This window comes from Falco naumanni, chromosome 3, assembly GCF_017639655.2.
Source record: "Falco naumanni isolate bFalNau1 chromosome 3, bFalNau1.pat, whole genome shotgun sequence".
Classification (NCBI taxonomy): Eukaryota; Metazoa; Chordata; class Aves; order Falconiformes; family Falconidae; genus Falco; species Falco naumanni.
Genome location: NC_054056.1, coordinates 56,160,947 through 56,180,907, shown reverse-complemented (window position 1 = coordinate 56,180,907; position 19,961 = coordinate 56,160,947). Strand labels below are relative to the sequence as shown.

Sequence of the window (19,961 nt, the reverse complement as noted above, 5' to 3'; positions counted from 1 at the left end):
GTCAGTTCTACTTACAATCTTGGAAAACGCAGGTGCCTAAAAAACTAAATTATGCTAGTTCTCACCCTGTTAATCCTAAACTAATTTCAAAGTCACGCATAATCAGGCATGGAGTAGGCTTCATGAGATAACAATAAATAAAAAAGCCTCTTGATTTTGCTCCAACGTGTAAGCAACAACGGTTAGACTAACAACAGTGGTAGCAATTTTTGCCACCCTTGTGACTAATTATGAATAACTTCCTTGCTACAGAATCCTCCAAAAAACCATATGAGAATTCTGCAGCCAGTAGACTGGACTGGTTGATCCCTGGGTAGACTAATGTTTTGATTAGCTGTATTGCACAAGGTGAAAATAACTTATCTTTTCACTTACTTCTCTGATTATTAGAGTATCAGTGGTACTCCATACCACAGACCCCCAGACTAGTTATAAACGTGGTTGGTGAAATGGCTGTCAGGAGCAACAAGAGCTTTGCATTAGCTAAAATCCAAAGTACCTACCTTTCTGAGCAGGTTGTACAGTCCACGTTGAGTTCTGCTTAACTTGTTTCATTTTATTAATATGACTGAACAAGTAATTTGGCCAACACAAAGCAACAACAGACTGAAACCTGGTTTATATTCTTTCCCCAAATAGACACAACCAGTAATTAGTCTGAAATTTATCAAAGACAAATACATTGTAAGAAGCCATCTCTGTGCCATCAAAACAGCAAAGTTACATATATGAGGAGAACTATACCATTTCTGTGAAAATAGTAGAAACTGAAACAGCTTACCTCAGGCAGCACATCTTCTGAGGCAGAAAAAAAGTACGTATAAACTATTAGTTCTGAAGCAACTTCAATGTATTTTTCCTGCAAAAATACAAACAATGTTTTTTTAATTTCTGAACTTTTAGTATGCTTCAAACAAAAGTCTTGTGTCATACCTTATCTTCAAACAGTAATTAAAAAATATGGTTATGACAAGATTGTAAATACAGTTCAGTAAATGTAAAAAAAGAGATTTTATTACAAGGAAGCACTTCATTCTCTTAGAAACTATTTTAAACTACATCTGTGAATAGCCCGAAGAAGCAACTTTATTCAACCAAGCTTCACACCTTTAAAGGAGATTCACCACCAACATACACAAAGAGTACACGATGTCTCTTTTGTACATGCTCGAACATATGCTGGCTAGGAAGTGGCCTGATAAGAGGTCTGGCAGGAGGAAAAAAGAGAAAGAAAAATCTCAGTTGCTGCAAGCTGCAAAACACAAACAAATAAAAATCCCCAAGAAAATGCCATACAGGTTTTTTGTGTTTTTTTTTAATAAGTTCCCCAATGCAAATTCATTTAATTTTTCAAATTATTATTTGTTTCAACTAAAAGCAACAAAACTAAAAATCCCCCCCAGATAAACTTGTTATATTCCTCAAATGGCACCCTTAAATTTGAAATTAACATCTTAGTACAAAATGCTGCTGCCGTGATGTAAATACACATGCCATTTACTGGCTACAGAATCATAGAATGGTTTGGGTAGGAAGGGACCTTGAAGATCATCTAGTCCAACCAACCACCCCTACCCCTGTCATGGGCATCCACCATCCACTAGACCAAGTTGCTGAAAAGTCCCATCCAACTGGGCCTTGAAAACTTCCAGGAATGGGGCATCTGCAGCTTCTCCAAGCAACCTGTTCCAGTGCCTCACCACCCTCGCAGTAAAGAATGTCTTCCTAATATCTAATCTAAATATATCCTCTTTCAGTTTAAAACCACTACTTCTTATCTTGTCAGTACAAGCTCTGATAAAAAGTCTCTCTCTACCTTTCTTATAAGCCCTTTTTATATAATGAAAGGCCACAACATGGTCTTCCCAGCTACAATAAGGTCTCAATCATTTGAGAGATAAAATTCTGAATGTAAGCACAGCAGTTAGAAAATGTGGTCTTAGAAATAAATAAACTTACAAAATTCTGGCAAATTGAGATCACTGATATTTCTAAACTATAGAAGTCTGAACAGTAAATAATATTATATACCTATATGAATGCTTTTTAATGATATTTAAGAATGAAGGAAAGAAATGTGATTCTTTTTTCTCCCCAAAGATTACTGTCTATAACATTTTGAGGCCATAGGCCACTGTAGGGGAGGAAGAAAACCCAGCAGAAATTGTTATGAGTAATTCTGTAACAGTAATTTCCTTATGTTGCCAAATGCTGCTACTTTTCAGATGTCTAAGCACATATTAAACCAATTTCTAAGATAACCTTTGAGTATTACACAGATTCTGCCCTAGTACTGACGTCTATCAACCAGTATTTAGGTCAGTATTCTTGATTCCAGTTTCCATGAGTTTCATTGTTTATATGTTCTGATACTTTGAAAAGACCTTGGTTCTTGCACTGTAAAGAAGGCATTGTGACTATCCAGTCCCTACTTATCTTCTCCATGCCACTCCCCACCAGTCTCACATACAACCACATGTATCGTAGGTTTTAACTTCATGTCAATGTCTTGTTCTTTTTTAAATAATTCAATTTTTGGCCCATCCCAAAAATCCTACAGAAGTTTTAAGTCACCAAAACCAGTCTCACAGAAGAGTATACTTACCCTGCCACTCTATTAGCAAATTCAATTATATCATCTTTGGTTCTAGGTCCTCTATAGTTGTATGCCAAGTCACCTTTTAAGCTAGATAAATAAGAAAGACAAAAGAAGAATGGAATTGAAATCAATTAAACTACATCTGCACACGTAGAATTAATCCTCATGTGTTTATTAGTCACTTTTTAGCAAGCAGTAAGCCAGGTAATTTTTCAAATAATCAAGTAAAAGAAGTGGTCAGCAAAAAATAAAACTCAATAATACAATACAATTCAATTATGGAGTAAAAGAATTAACATTCTTTTACAATTATTTTTTTTCTAGTGCACAGCTATCATTTACTTTCTTAAACACACAGATCATTTCAAACATTTGCTTATGACCACACAAAGAACCCTCCACATCCAACCCAAACCCCAAACATTCAGTATTTATACTGCTTACGGCTTAGTCATAAAAGACAAACATATAAAGTTCTTTATTGCTTTTTTATAATGGAAAAGTATCAAATGACCTGCAAAAACATCTGAATTTACCTATTAAGTTAAGCTTCCATGAACTGTTGGTCAGTTTACTGTACTCTGCCGATAGAGGATGTAGCACACTCACATTGTAACAATATTCAACTAAGCTTTCCTAATTCTAACAGACTTTCTTTGAATCCTTATAGGTTTAGGAAACTCACAGGAAAAAAGTAAACATAAACCCAGTTTTCAAAGCATCTCTATGCCATCAAAGTTTTCATCCTTAAAGATTAACAGTAAGTGGTAGGATAGGTAACTGTTAGAAACCCAATGGGAAGCATTAACTTACAGCTTAATCGTTGGATAGCCTCGCACTCCAAATTCAGATGCAATACCTGAAAGAAACATGTTAAGGTCGAAGTGAACTAAGACTTTCTTGCTCTCCTACCTTAATCTTTAAACACAGTTTACTATGCAAGCCACATAAATAAGTGAGAAAACTGACAATTTAGTTCAGTATGAATTTTACTTGCTTTCAAAAAGCTGCTGTTATGAAGCAATATCATTAAATTTTGGACCTCTTTCAGAGGTACTGCAGGGTCCCAGCACTGGCTCTCAAATCATATGTCAAAAGTCAAATGGCAGGAGAATCCTCTAAATAGACATGCTTGGTCAGTTTTCACCAGGTAGTATACCTTTAATATGTACAAACAATTGGCCGAAAGCATCAGAGGCAAGAATTAATCATGGATGTAGAATTGTAAATACTAATTCTTAGAAGAAATATAAAATAAAAATAACTACCCATGGGCTACAGTAATGGGTAACAAAAAAAGTGCGGTAAAATACTGTAGTAGTTACAAAAAAGTCAAGTTTTTAAAACATATTCTGCAGAGGTAAATATCAACAGTCATCAACTTCACCAGAAACAGACACTTTCTAAGCTATCAGTTACCTGCTGCTTACTGAAGTGGTAAAAAGTAAGACAATTGCAGAACTTTTTCCTCCACCTCACATTTGTTTAAAACCTTGTATCTTGCTCCCATTAATTAGAGAAGTACAATTTGCAACCACCTTTCCAGTTGTCAACATAGCAACTGCCACCTTAAACTACACTTGCCAGTCAGTTCAGTGTCTCCCAAAAGTTAAACTAAGTAGTCTTCAAAAAAAGCTAAAATAAGTCTAAAATTCTGACAATGTTTGTGCAATTCCCTACTGAAAAACAACCCCTGCACACAAAAATCACCAAGATTCAATACTTTTAACATTAACATTCTGAAGCTACCAAACACATGCAAAAGCAGCAGGCATGGGAGGATTTGTGTGCAGCGCTCTGAGTAACAGTTTAGAAATCATGACCCTAAGGTTGCTTGCCTGGAGCAAAACCTTAACCATACAGAACTAAATAAAACTAGTAGCTCACCTACCAACATCTTAGTCAAAGGAGGCTGATCTAAGAAATATGTGTACAGAATCAATTTAATTCTGATCCTTTTCTCTCACAGTTATACTACACAGAACTAGAATGCATTAAAATGTGTATTAGAACATTCAATCACAAGAGCTGTTGACAGGCAGCTAATTTCTCCTTGCATAGCTCTTCAGCAGTCAGGAGAACCACAAAATAGACATTTTTTAATATATTTTTTTAAACAGCCTAGCCACGGAGATTATTAAAATCCACTCAATATCATCGAAGAGACTTATTTCTACCATCACCTTCACTTCTTGATATGAAGAACGCAGTATAGGCAAACAGCAGCAATTATGGTAGCCTCCAGTGTGATGTGTTTCTACTTTGAGCACATTCAGTGAACTTCTGAGGCTAAGTCCCCTGAAAATTCAACTGATAACATGCCAGGTTGATATAACTGCTGTATCCTCATCCCTAACAGCTACCAGAGGCAACAGGTATTGGATGCTTTATATGTTCATCTAGGATGTCAATTCTCTGATGACAAGCTACTCAGAGTTCAGATTTTTCACGCTATTTCATATTCTTATTAGGAACACAAACTATGCAGAGCCAACCACTGAAGTTCCTCCCTAGTTACATGTGTATGCCCAGCTGCATTTCCTTCTGACGTTCTCAAGATTAAATTACTGAGAAGACATTAAGTAGAGTTGGCTGAGCTTTTCATATCCAGATGTTGTAAAATTTCCACTTTCAAAATAAAAGCATGAAACTATTTCAAAAGATTTATTGGACTCTATTCTTCATAAAACTGGTAACAAATCTGAGAAGAAAAACATTTCAAGGGCACAGAGACCCTTGCAGTTTTTAGTAATTTTTAAACATGTAAAACCAAATTCTACAACAAAACCAATGTTTCAATTCTGTTCAGGTATCAAATACAAAATGTGGCATCAGGATGACAGATGCAAATATTTCAGGGTAAAAGTTTATACAATGTGTATGATTTAAAATTTTATACACAACTGGAATATTAGAGATCCACCAGATCTATTCCCACTTCTTCCCCAGACTTATTTTTCTTTAGCTTCTTTAGCAAACAGGTATCTTTAAGATGAAACATGAGGTCAGATTTACATGCCTTTACAGAAACAGTTACATACAATAAATTAGTGTTTGAGATAAAAATCATTTTGATGTCAAAAGACCAAACTCTGCTACATGTAAGCACTGAAAAACTGGAGTATCTTTGAAAAAAAGCATTCTGCATAATATTTTATGTAAATGTGACAATCCTGAATGATCAGGATTAATGGGTATTAATTAAAAACATTAAATTATTAACTGAGCTTTATTACATACAGGTCTCACTTGGTCCCACTGCTCCCTATGTTCAATGTAGACGTAAGTGAAATGACAATAAACAAGTACCCTAAAACTAAGAAAATACTGCGAAGCATGCAACAATTCTCTCATGTCTACCCAAACCACTTCTCTGAATACCTAAAGTTTTGGGTTTTCTCTGAAAAGGTCAGCACATATGTAAGGCATCATCAAAAAAGCAAGCATTAAGATATCTGAAATTGATTCAAGACATTTACAGAGAAACATGGGGAGAAATTGGCTCAACACTGATGTAACGACTTCAGCGACTTCAGCAGGCTTTTGGTCTAACATCTTAAGGACTGATAACTGAAGAGAGTAACAGCAAGAGCTCAAGGACACTCCAACAGCAATACAAACACTAAAATCAGATATTGTCAAGAGACAAACACCACAAAGATGCTTGTATAATGGTACTCCGAGAAGCTTATCAATAGCAGATCTTTGAAAAAATCTTTTACCTTCCATTTGTCAGGACGAATTCCCTACACAAGCAGAAACAAGCGTGATAAAACCCACATACTACAGCATGTTGTCACTTTTAGAAATAAAAAGATCAGGAAATTGTTCTGCAATGACTGTTTGCATACATTTGCTATGATACAGAAGAATGACTTTAAGAAATGAAGAACAGTTTCAAAACAGTGTATGTCATGAAGTTACCCCTAACCAAATCATACTTACTAGAAAAGGAAGTTGCATCCATCTTCCCAACTTTTACTGGAGAGCCCATGTTTTTCATTTCTATACCCACTTCATTCCACACAGGCTCCAGTTTCTTGCAGTGGCCACACCAAGGTGCATAAAACTGAGAAGCAAATACATTTGATTTAATAATAAATAAAAGGAGGAGAGAGAGAAGTTAATGAAGAGAAATAATAAGAGAAGTTGATTCTACGATTAAGTCCCAAATAAATAGCAAGTCTTATTTTCCAGCAACTATTTTTATACAAGCACACTGTAAAATTGATCCCATTTTCTCAGGGTCAGTCAGAGCTGAAAGACTTCATTTCATCTTTCTGCCTACGTCTTGGTGCAACACCTCAGTGAAATTATTATCGAAGATATCAATGTTTTGGTATAACAAGATCAGGTCACAACTTGACAAAGCTGGATTTTGTTTTCCTATACATTACCGATCAATTCTGAATCAGCACATATAGTTTTCATGACTCAAAACCCACAAACCTGAACTACACAATTTGATAATTACAGTTCATATTTAGGTTAGCTAAAAAAAATTTCATCTCATTCCCAAACAAGCTCAATCTAATAACTCTTTGCCTCTGAAATAAGGACCACCGCCTCAAGTGTGAGAGGCTTTTTTTACTTTTCTATCGTATTTGAAGTAAAAGGAGCCTCTCACGCTTCAGAGTGCTAAATATTAGAACACAAATTAATTGGTACAACTAGAGAACAGAACTATAAAAATTCTGAACAGCGGTTATCACCTCCTGACTGTAAGTGACAGGTAATCTGCTTTTCTTTTTTAAGGACTATAAAATACAGAACGAAGGCTGTCAGCATGCAGTACTCCATCTAATTCCTGGTTCATCCTGAACAATAGACAGATTGCTTATCCATCCTGTCAGAAGAATTACCATTATGTATTTTTTCTGCACCATGTACAAATGATCTTCCAAACAAAGAAGCAACCTCACTACAGAGTACAGCATTATACAGTTTGTTTTGATTTCCACTAAGAGGTTTCCAATTTTTCTCATATACTCACATCCACGAGCCAAATATCATCTTTACGGTTTTCTTTAAACCTAGGAAGGGAAAAAATTAAATCAATATATGATATACCAGAAAATAAATAAGTGTGTGAAACAGACAAAGCCTACAATTAAGTTGGTATAAAACTACAGATACAAGATTTCTGTTTTGTTTCTTTCTTTTTGGACGGGAATAAAGAGGAAATAGTTATTTTTCAGTATTAAGTTTGTCCCTGCATGTGATACTACCTACACAGTTGCATTCATTAGGTTTCTCTAACTATTTGCCAAGACAAGAAAAAAAACCAAACAAACAACACAAAACCCACCCAGGAAAACAGTAAGGAATCTGAAAACACCAAAACACACAAAAGATATTTGATTAGGGTATGTAATATTTTGCAGCTGTTCTAGTTATATTAAATACTGTTGTTGACTGTTTAGAACATGTTGCATTTTTATATATCAACTAATAGAGACTCAGCATGGGTTTACGCTGTTAATCTTAGGTTTACTGAGTGTAGACTAAACAAATGATCTTTAATCTTAACATGCAAAGCAATTTTAGTTCAACCTCCTTCAACATTCTGCTATAGGTATGTCAGTTTATATTTTTATCAAAGGTGTGCACAAGAAACCAACTTAATGGAATAAAAATGTTCAAGTTTTTATCAATAACAGAGATACACAAGTAGTACCAAACACTTGGGCTAATGACATCTTCATGAACTGACTAGCTTTATTAATCCTAAATCTGTCACTAAATGTTAAACCCTCTTAAACAAAATACAACATGATAAATCAAAGTTCCTTGGTACCTCTTGAAGTGTTGCTTACACATTTCACTGAACTGTTGTCACTACAAGATCATAGAAATTATTGTATTATTTTATTTCTATGTTGAGAATTACATAACCAGAATTTTAATGTAAGGTTTGTTTTTTGTAAGATGGGCTTTGTAAAAGTAACTAGAACTGGTAGTAATGTCACATGCTGTAAAATACGGTATACAACATTCTTACTGTAACACTTACTGTGAAAGGAAATGAATATATATATATAATGACACAATAAGTGTATGATCTACACTTCAAGATCCAATTAATAGAAGCTATAGCCCAAGTCATCAATTCCCAATATGCTGCATGCCTATAAATAGCTCATAGGCAGTAAACAGAATCAGAGAACATTTATTATACTTTATTTAAAATTAAATCATTTGTAATGGACCATAATGATCCTGAAGAAATACTAATGCTGATGCTGGCCTACTGTTTGAAAGAAATAATTCAGAAATCATGAATATAACCTAATTACAGCACCGAGTGTTTGAAACTTAGAATTGCAGCTTTTCACTGGTAGATTCGAGCCTTTTTTATTTTATTGATGGCATACCAAGGTTGCAAAGCTTGTACAGCAGAAAAAGGTATTTGCAGCAACTAACACAGAACTGTTACAGGAAAGCTGCATTTTTAAGTCACAAAATTGCCTAGCTGACCACCTCGCTAAAAATTTACTTCACCACCCTAAGTGCTACAGAACTACTGGAAAAACTAGTTAGAGCCTAGCATCTCTTGAGAACTCTAACGATGCTCCAGCTAACTTCCAAAACCAATGTCACATAATTGGTTATGATGCAAGAGGCAGAAAGCAGCTAATGAATTGTCAGATCCTGGCCCGTGCTATGATTTAGTGTTTGTTTGTAAAAAGATTTGCAATGAGACCTTCTCGTCCCCCTGCCACAGTATCATTTTTATGGGAGATTGCAAAGAGCGTTAAAGCACTGAGAAAGGTAGACTGAAATCTTACAAAACCAGCAGACAGCAAGGAAAAGGGGGAATGAAAAGAAACATCTGGAAGCAGACATTCCAATGCAAATTAATAACTTTGGCCGAAGATATTATAAAAAATACTGTAGCTTTTACTATAATGAATTTCAAGTTATACCACTCATTTACAAGCACTTATTTAATCAGCTTCCACAGAAACTATAATCTGAATTGTGACAAAAACCAACTATCTAAACTCATTCTAGTTGTGGTAATATCAATCAATAAATTATTAGACAGTATTTTGAAAGTTCAACATACTGTTGAACAAAAATGGAAATGGGTATTTAAGAATTTTCTGAAGGTGCTGTTTCTAAGCCCTATAAATACATTTCCAAGCATAAAATTTCAGTGCCTTTTTTAACTGTTATGTACAATCCTCTCCCTTGTCAGCTGACACAGGCATAATCATACTGGTGGAAAGATGACAGATGTTGCACATCCCTGAACCAAAATTATTTGTCTCAAATACATACACCTTCCCAACATCTGGCACTACATGACCAAATGTTGGCTCAACCTCCGTTTAATCCATGCACCCCACTTCTTCACTAATAGCTAAAAGAAACAAGCATGAAGCAAGACTGAAGACCAAGACCACAACTACAAGGGCCTTAAACCAACCAAGCTGCTGTTTCTGTTCCTTCCTGTCTCTTCTCACCCCCCCTGCACTGTTTCTGATGCTTCTGATCCTGCAATGCATCCTCACAGACAGAAAAATATTTCCCTTTTCAGTCTCCTTTGTTATCATACTGGAACAAGCCTGCAAATACCAGATCAGTACTCATCTTGCGAGGCAGACAGCAATTAGATCAGCATAAGCTGACAGGAACTATAGCTCCTCTTTTGCATCCCTTCCACAACCCTGCTGGGTGATGCTGAGTAACTTGCACCTCTGTTAGTTCTCACCTGATATTTGTTTTCCTATAAATTGTAAGCTTGGGAAAAGGACCTGCACCTTGTGCTAGCAGGCATTGTTTGCAACTACCAAAACTCAAATAAACCCCAAAGTTTTCAGCAACAGCAAAAGCTCATTATTTAGGTATCTATAAAATGGAAAACTTGAAACTTTCACCAGTTATCACTCCAATTTTTTAAAAAATTGTTTTCCTGACCTTTTATACTATTTGCCAGTTGTCTAAGAAGGAAAAAAAACCCCACAACCAAACCTGTCCTGAACAACTCACTATTTAATTCTTACTCCCAATTGCAAATACAGACATCTGTGTAGTTTGTAACTGAAAAACCCAAGTGTTATAAAATACAATTTTCTTTTATCAGCTATTTCATAAAAAAATATGTGACTACAAAATTATGCTTCTTCACTCCAAAAGAGCAACTACATTTAAATTTACACCTGTGAAAACATGATATGGGAACACAATGCTGGAGCACAGATACATGCTATTTTATTCACTTAGCCTCTTTACCTTTAGTCTTTGAAAATATGAGGCTTTTTTCCAAAACCAAGCTTTAAAAAAATCAAGTCAAAGCAGTTCCTGTACTTCAGTTGCTTTTTTCACAACACTTAAAAGACCACTCAGAGATGCTGATGTATCTGATGTGTCTTCAGTACCCCCCATCCATACATTCCTATTCCCAACCCCGTAATTCTACTGCACCTCATTTGATCTTGCAATTATCTGCTGTAGCTGAATGAGCAATATGGCAAAAAACTTAATGGTTTTCTGACTGTTTAGCTCTATGATGCAATTTATTAAGGATCAAAACCTCATGAAAACATCACTTTTGACAGTCTTAACTTTATCATGAAGTGCCATCTAATGCCACCTTCTCCTCTCCTACCAGCTAGTATTTTCTGTATCTTCTATTTCAATTCTAATAATCATGCAACTTTGTAGCACTTTAGATCAACCTACTGTTCTGGCAATAAATAAATAAATTCATTTTTGGAAAGTTATTTTTTACTGGGAACAGCAATTATGTAGCCATCAAGCTGCTAAAGAAACGCAGTACCCGAACAGTAACACTACATAACCAAGTTAAGGGGCAGGACTACCCATTTCAACACCTCCACGGTCTCAGGGTTTAACCTTTTGTAAAAGCACACTTTTACACTGGAATGTAATTGGCACCTCAAGCAACCATGAACTAGTCCTGCAGGCCTCCTTCCATCTACTGTTTATAGTCATGCATGAATGCACTTATATTCCTTCTCCCAACTCCCTGCAGCAGGTAAGCAGCAAACTCTAACGAAGAATTTGGTTAAACGCAAGCAGCTTTAACTTGGGGCAGCCACCAATTCACCAATATATTTGCTCTACCGAAAAGAAAGAACAAGGAGGCCCCAGAAGGTTTTTTGGCAACAGCATCTGTAATAACAGCTTTAAAAAACCTGCAAAATTAAAAGTCTTCCTCAGCATCATTAACTGCACCTACTTTATCCAGGGCACAATCCTTCTGCCATTCCTGCTAAGAAAAAAGACAAACTTTTTCAGGGTGGCTCTCCTGACAACCACACTCTGCACAAAGCTGTCCGTCTGGGGTCACCCCCCGCAAAAAAGATAAACGATATTTAAGCAAAAAGGCAAGGCAGCCTAGTACTTACGCCTCGTCTAGATCCTCCACAAACCCCGCACCTGATGCCAACACGTGTGCAACCACTGCGAGGTAAGGAAAAGCGCACCGTGAGTGATCTCCAGGCCCAGCCGCGGGTGCTCACCCACTCCAGCGGACAGGCTCACCGCCAGCGCGCCCTTCCCCCCTCCCCTCACGCCCCCAGCGCTCCCCCCCAGGCCTCCCGCCGCCCCGCACCTCCCACCCGGCCCCGGCCGCCGCAGCGCTGCCCACCGCTTCCCCCAGCCCTCCTCCCGCCTTCGAGGGCGGCCGCCCAGCAGTTACCTGCCGCCCCGAGGAGCCACCTCCACCGCCCGCCCGGCGCTGCCATGTTGACAGAAGCCGCGGCACGGCCGGAAGGGGAAGCGGCGTGCGGCAGCGGGACCCTTGGGCACTGCGCAGGCGCGGAGGCGGCGGCCGTGGGCAGCGTTGCGCGGGCCGGCGGGGGTGGGCGGGGGAAGGAGGGCGCGGTGGCTCTGCCGGAGGGGAGTAACGGCAGCCACGGCCCGGCCGCGGGACGGTGCGCCCCCGCCAGCGCCCGGGTCTCCTCGCCGCCGAAACGCGCCCTCGGAGGCGGGGAGGGGGCGGTTGTGGCGCCCTGACGCAGTGACGGTCTCGGCGTGTGTGGCCGTTGTCATCTCCCGAGTGGTTTCCAGAGCTGGGGCCCACCAGCCTCTCTCATTCACTGAAATCAATGCTCTGATTCCTTGGAAAGTGAGTTTCAGGAGAAAAGCGCGTACCACCTGTCATGCTGCCAGCTGTCTTCCATGGGTAGAGCTCATCCCATACCACTTATACTGCTATGTCAGCAACTCTCCTTATGCACGTTTAGGAAAATACAGGCTTGCTCCCTGCTGCATAATGTCTGTATCATTCTCTTTATCATTCCTTAAAACCTCTTACAATCTTTCCTGTTTTCAGCTAGCTTGTCTTTCTTTCAATACAGATCTGTAGGTCCTAGAAGGGTAAATAATCTAGCTGAGAGACTTCTTAAAAGAGTCCCAGACAGGTCTGGGACTATTAAGTCTGGAGAAGGGAAGGCTCAAGGGGAATGTTACTAATCTGTGTAAGTACCTGAAGGGAGGGTGCAAAGAGGACTGAGCCAGGCTCTTTCCAGTGGTGCCCAGTGATGGCGACAAGAGGCAACGGGCACAAACTGAAACAGGAGGTTCCCTCTGAACATCAGGAAGCACTTTTTCTCTGTGCCGTTGACCCAGCACTGCCCCACCAGTCTCCCACCTTGGAGATACTCACAAGCCACCTGGACATGGCCCTGAACAGCCAGCTCTAGGTGAATCTGCTCGAACAGGGAGGTTGGAGCAGATGACCTCCAGAGGACCCTTCCAGCCTCAACCATTCTGTGATTCTGGGATTGGCTCCTTTTCAGTTTTGACTACTTCAGTGTAAGTTCTTACACACGCCTTTCTCCCCTACACTGGAGTTACTTTTCTCAGCTTTACATGCAAATGTTTGAGGTGTTTGCTCGAGAAGGATAAATTCTTTCCAGTGACAGTTCAGTTCCTTTGACTTAAGAGTCCAAGTCTCTTTTTCTAATGATAGGGTGTACAAGGAGCAAACATTGCAGTTGCCTCACTGTTGGGCTGCTTTCTGTGTGTGTGCATGTGTGCTTGTACCTACACATATGTAGATACTTCTCTAGCAATAAAAAATAACTGGATTTCACCTTCCTCACTAGGCTGTACCCGGCCTGGTAAGGACCTCCCCTTCACTTAATGCTTTGTGAGTATAGCATGTTGGATTCATCAAATGATCCCCAGAATTGTCCAGCCCTTTGGAAAAGCCAACTACCATACCATAGATTTATTGGCTGAGATACAGGTCAAGACATGACAGTGTATGCCACAGCTCATGTTAGAATTCAAAAGTACCTGACTCTAGCCTGTGGTAGAAATCTCTTTCTTACCTGCCTTTGAGTGAAAGATTATGCAGCTTTACATGTCTTGATAAGATTCTTTGAATTTTCTTTCCCTCCTCCCCCTGCCCCCATCAACAGGAGAACTACCAGGTTGCTAATATCTGTATTGGATAAACTAGGAAAACTATTCACTGAATACAGAGAATTTCTTTTCCACAGCATTTCACTTTCTGTGTACCATACTTACTACTTGGTGTCTGTATGCCTGACCAAATAATGAGAACTGGCATCTGTTTTGATCCTAATCTGGCTGCTGTCTAGACTGAGACAATGAAAACAATTTACTCCATCAATCCTTTAGTGGAAAATCCATACCGGAGAAAATGGGAACAGACAAGTAAATGCTAAATCAGTGTGATCCTGTTCTCTTACTCAGGTAGTTTATGGTTGGCTTTTAATAACTTTTAAAGTGAAAGGAATATTTTGTATAGTTTTGTATAGATTTGAATAAAGCTATTTGCACATCCCTTAAGTTGTATTTGTCAGCTTTGAGGTTTATTTTCTCTGCAGATAATTGAATACAATTGTTCTAACTTTTGCGCTTTGTGAGCCGGTTGTCTTCTGCAAACCTATACACTGTTCTTGAACAATATTTGAAATTGAAGTAGGAAAAATGTTTTGGGAAAGGCATGTGGCATGCAAAAGAAATAGGATAATGATAGATGAGGTCTAGAGAAATCTCAAGGCTTTTTGTGTTTATATTATTTCTACTATGAATCTTAATTTGAAACAAAATATGTGATTAATAAATTACTATTAATAGATAGTTTAATAAAATATTGTTTTATTATATTAAATAGATTGTTTTAAAAAAATAAAAACTAGTTTAGTGTAAGAAAGATAATTTAAGAAGAAGAGGGATGACTAGTAAATGAACTGAGCAGGAGGTATATAAAAAAAAAAAAGTCAGAGAAAGATAAGAAGCCAAAAGCACAGAGAATATTGCTGAAATCCTGGGAGATACAGCAGGAAAAGGTAGGAATTCTAGGAAGGTCAGCAATCAATGAAACATTGGAAATGAAACAGACAAGTTCACATACAAGATTTCAAAGGCTCCTCCCAGACCATAATGTTAGGAAGATTTAATGGTCCTGCTGTCCTACATAGTTCTTTTTTTGAAACTGGTAGATGGGGAGATTCAACAAAGACAAGATACAAGCTTCACCTTGTGGCCTGCTGAAGGCTGCTTTTCAGAGCTTTCTTGCTGTTGCAAGATTTTCAGTTTGTTTATACACATTGTCCACTCTTCTTGTGTCTTCATATGTAATACAGGTGGTATTACAAGCAAGAATATAAGTAACTGTATCATTAAATATTGAATTTTGTAATAGCTAATGTGCAAAATTATGCTGCTATAAACAGTTAATGTTAGTGCTGTTTATTTCTCTTCCATTACAGGAATAAGCTGTACTGTTAGGTAGTATCTCCCTATTGTGACTGCATTTGTGATTCTGGGTTTGTACCACTTTAAGTGTGTCAGTACCTTCCTATAGATACAGCCTAAGTCTGTTTCATAAAATTAACTAAACTGGTAATACGGTTGCCATTAATCATAGCTAAATTCAAAGTAGCGATAAACTTGTAGCGGAATAATTTGATGTCTAATTAGAAAAACAGATGATTGCATGTTATCTGGTACTCTTTGGGGAGTTTTTAAATGTTTTGCATGAGAATGCAGTTTTTGCAAGGTGCAAGATGAAGTAGAATCTGAATTGAAAACTTAATTGTGATGGCATTAATACTGTTGACACTGGCAGCAGAATTTGGCTGATCTTATATTAACATTTCACCTTTCCACATAATGTTAGTTTTTATAACAGCTTCAACTGATCCTTAGGGGTTGGGTTGTTTTTTGGGTTTGGTTGTTGGGAATTTTTTTGGTGGGTTGGAGATTGAATTTTTGTTTGAAACATTACATTTTTACATTCCTTTTATTACAGAGGCACCTGGTGGTCCTTGGGTGTATTACAAAAATAACATTTTCCTTTTTTGTCTGGGTTTACTTTACAGTTTGTTTTAACATTTATAATATATCACTGTAGAACCTCCTATATTTTGGTACTACATAATCTGAAAATTAAATTGAGAATTTACATATTATCGAGTATATACTGAATATCGATTCTCATGGCTGATCATAGGTATTTTTCTTGCAACCTCCCTATCAGAGCTATATGGAGGAGAAATTTGGGCATATAAGCAAAGTGAAGTAAAAATATATTTCTTCAAAAATGTAATGTTAGAATATTCAGTCTTAGGTTTTCATGTCTTCGGCATTAAATTCATACGTTTTGTTTCTGATTTGTCCATTTTAAGAGATTGAAATTATGACCAAAAAGTTATGTCAGAGCCAGTTTAATGTCCAGATTGATGTGTTAATACATAAAGAATGTGATTTCTACACTAGAAACACTGACAAGAACAGGACTATGCTACCATAGAAAAGTTTTAATAATACTCCATAAGTACGGCATTTTATAAATAATAGGCAATTACAGGTAATTACACAGCATAATACGTAATTACATGGGATACTAACATTAGCTCTCCTCTCACACCATGCCCAGACTGTCGGGCAGATCCTGGAGCAATGCCTGTGATGTGACAGCAGCTTCTGCGAGTTTCCATCCCTGCAGCCATCCTGCCACAGCACCTCTTGACACCCACATGCAGCAGGGACCTGTTTGTGCAGCTCCAGCAGATTCATGACCTCCTTGTAATGCGGCTTGGCATGGCCACAAGCAGGTGGACAGGCGCCATCATGCAGCCATGGCCTTATTAACCAGCAGCTACACTTAGCTTTTAGGTAAAAAAATGCCCATCCACTCTTTCCACATAGGCATGTGCTGCAAAATAAGTTTTAAATGCTAAGTATCTATATTTTACTCGGGGTAGGAGTGAAACTGAATTTGTGCAGCTAAGATGACCATGATTCACTTCAAGAAATACAAGTAATATAGGAATATTCTTATCCAAATTTAGAATGTGGTTTTACAGCTTTTACCTTGGTGAAACAAAATTGGCATTGCAGTTATTTTTATTGGAAATAATCTTTCTGTGTTCTTATTGTTTGGGGGATTTTTTGTTGTTGGTGGTGTTTTTTTCATTTGGCAGTTATCAGATCTGTGCCCACAATGTCATTTGACAGTCTTTAAGAGCTAGTTAATGCAGTCTTTTTAAAAAAAAAAAAAAGAAAAGTTTACAGACACTTTGAAGTGATTTTTTGCAATGCTTGCAATTGCACTTCAGTTGAGGAGTGGTTTTCACACTTGAATTACTGTTATGCTTAGTGCAGTGATTTTCTCTATGTTACAACACTGATTGGATGTAGTTTGAAACTCAAGAGAGAATAATTAATGCAAAAGAAATGTATGAAACTCTAGGGAGCTGTCCTATCAAGATTTCTATTTAGATTTATTACACTTCAATTTTCTGATTGCCAGAAAACTTGTCCATCTGGCTATAGGAACCTGAACAGATTCATTGTATTCTTGGGAGACCCAGAGGAAATGTAAAAAGTTATTCAACAGTATGTTGTCCCCAACTTATCTACATCATTTTCTAGCAAAATATTCAGCATATAGGAGGAAAGGACAATAAAACATAAGAAAATATGCTTTAAATTAATATTGGTTAACATAGCTGGTGGTGTAATTTAAGTCAAAATACATTAGCAATAGTGTGGGAAGTTACATTTAAAAATATGCTTGGTGTGCATCAGATGCTACCTGGCAAATAGGAACCTTGGAATCTGAGTCAGTAAATAGGCAAAAAGTCAAAATGGCACACAGACAAAAGTTATTAGTGAATTCTTAAGGACCTGATTCAGAATAATTAAAACAGAGATTACTTGTACATCTTGATGATTTCTAGACCTAGCTAGAAAACTAAATGCCTGTACTTGCATGTTTTTTTTTTAACAGAGAAAGATGGTTGCAGCCAAAGAAGTAATGCTTTTGGAATTTACATCAACTCGTTTGACAAGAAGTTCTTCTTTAACTTGATGGAACTGTGCAGAATCCAGGATCTGAGGGCCAGTTTCCATTATTGTCATTCACTTAAGGGTATGGCTCCCAATGGTATGGAGTGGATGACTTACAGATCTCATATGCTCTGAACCCACGTCAGATGTAAAGTTAAAGTAGAATACACTTTCCCATCAGGTTTTATCAGTTTACAAAAAAAATACAGAATTGTTCCTTAGCACTAGTAAGTAGACTTATCTTTCCCATTATATCTTTCCCATTTCAGACTTTTCAGTTACATCAGTATCTGACATAATATTGTTACTAAAGCAATGGTTGCTTGCCAATAAACAATGTTACATAGCTTTTCTGCGTTATCTTAATGACTACCTGATTAGACAGTGTCATATAAGTGAACGACATTTGCATGTCTGTCAAAAAGTTGCAAATCTGGAGGCAGAGCAGGAGCCATCCTCTGTAACCAGCTTCCAGCCTTTACCTTCATGGGAGGCTCCATTTTCACACCTGATAATCACCATCTACCTGCACCCCCTTCATTACTGTTGAAGGGTCAGACTCTTGAAGATGAAAGGTGTTGGGGAAGATTCAGTTCTTAAGGGATGTTATAAGTGACCATAACCTCCATCAGCTCTGGGCACATGGGTTGCTCCTGCCTGGCCACTGGCACCCAGCCTAGTGTGCCCAGACAGATGGGTATCTCCATCCCAGGCCGATGGCTGTGGCTGCTGCTTTCTTGTTTGCATGTTCAACCAGCAGCAAAGCTGAGTGTGTATCCCAGTCACACACAGATGACAAAGGATGCTGACAAGGCTGGCTACACAGACTGCCACAGGCAAGATGCTGCCTTCAACTCCTGTGTGACATACAGGACTCACGTAAAACATAGGTATAGATGAGCGGTTCTCCTTCCTCTGGCTGCTAGAGATAAAAGTTCATAAATGAAAGCACACACCACTCTAGATTCAGAAGTGTATGTACAGTCATAGATCCCTTAAGTATCAGTGCAGTCCCTCTGTCTGTCCAATACCACCGTCTGGATTGCAGGCCCCCTTACCTGTTCCAGAGGTCTTGTACTCACTGAGTGGTCCAGCCCTGTGCCCAGTAGCAAACATGCATGCATTCACAGAGGCATCTCACAGGCACCCCACACTCATGAGTTCCCCTCAAATACCAGCACAGACCCTGTGCCCAAACCCAGGGCCTCCTACTCAGCTTGAAGTTTGCTAGTGAATTGCACAGGCACACTCCCATGCACACCAGGTTTGGGGAAGTTGCAAACACTCCAATAACCCCCAGCAGCCAGCACCACAGTCCTGCTCCAGCTGCTGTCACTGAGCCTCCCACTCAATTTGCTCATCCCTGTCCCCCCGGTAGATGTGCCTGGGACACCCACTAGTCCCATCCCAGTGGCTGAAGCTGAGACCCCCATTCACTCCAGCTCCTGACACCATGGGTCAGAGGTGCCTGTGCCCTCACTCTGACCCCAGCTGCTGGCCCTGTCTGCACTCACTGGTTCTTCCAGTAGCTGGCACACCAAGGACAAAGTCTGTGGGACCCATAAAGATGCTCCCAAGAGCTATGGTCCTCCTCCAGCTACTGATGCTAAGACCCTCGCCTGCTCCAGTAGTGGCAACAAACCCACTGACACCTGTCTCACCTGTACTTGTCACCTAGCCATTACAGCACTCACATACATAAGATAGATAGTAAGATTCCACAGAAATATAGTTAACAAAGGAATTAATGAAGGATAGAGTATACTACAGCAATCAGGTGCAGGGCTTGGACACAGAAATGCACTGGCTGGTCATGTTTTATATGTGACTAGCCCCTTTTGTAGGCCTTTCTGCTTATTTCCCACTTTGCTCCTCCCCAATCCTCTTCCCCTAAACATTCATTCAAAAGTTTGCATGGTCGCACAGGCTGTCCTTGAATATCCCAAATACCCATGTTCCTCTTGTTTCCTACTTCTTACCAGTTACAAGGTCCAGGTTGACCCTTTCTAAAGGTGTGCCTACAGTTTCTTGGCTGCTTATCAATTAACAGCTGGAGGCT

At 38.7% G+C, this 19,961-nt stretch overlaps 1 protein-coding gene and 1 long non-coding RNA gene across 4 annotated transcripts in view; one reads left to right on the top strand and one right to left on the bottom strand.

Moving 5' to 3' along the window:
• Window positions 1-12,389, bottom strand: part of TMX3 (thioredoxin related transmembrane protein 3) — a 29,487-nt gene extending 17,098 nt beyond the window's left edge. For 2 of the 3 annotated variants that reach the window (XM_040586727.1, XM_040586728.1), the window contains exons 1-8: window positions 12,270-12,389; window positions 11,977-12,031; window positions 7,593-7,632; window positions 6,545-6,668; window positions 3,413-3,458; window positions 2,606-2,686; window positions 1,108-1,207; window positions 782-859 (exon numbers count right to left, since the gene is read on the bottom strand). In XM_040586727.1, coding sequence (XP_040442661.1) covers window positions 782-859; window positions 1,108-1,207; window positions 2,606-2,686; window positions 3,413-3,458; window positions 6,545-6,668; window positions 7,593-7,632; window positions 11,977-12,031; window positions 12,270-12,315 — 570 coding nt within the window. In that variant the 5' untranslated portion in view covers window positions 12,316-12,389. Of the gene's footprint in view, window positions 1-781; window positions 860-1,107; window positions 1,208-2,605; window positions 2,687-3,412; window positions 3,459-6,544; window positions 6,669-7,592; window positions 7,633-11,976; window positions 12,036-12,269 lie in introns of those variants that run through there. The other variant, XM_040586726.1, reaches the window with a different exon arrangement.
• Window positions 12,390-12,529: 140 nt separating this feature from the next.
• LOC121084799 lies at window positions 12,530-18,238 on the top strand. Its single transcript, XR_005826871.1, has 5 exons — window positions 12,530-12,698; window positions 13,681-13,724; window positions 15,319-15,375; window positions 16,488-16,726; window positions 17,844-18,238. It is a non-coding gene; the product is annotated as an uncharacterized LOC121084799 (long non-coding RNA).
• Window positions 18,239-19,961: the final 1,723 nt, after the last annotated feature.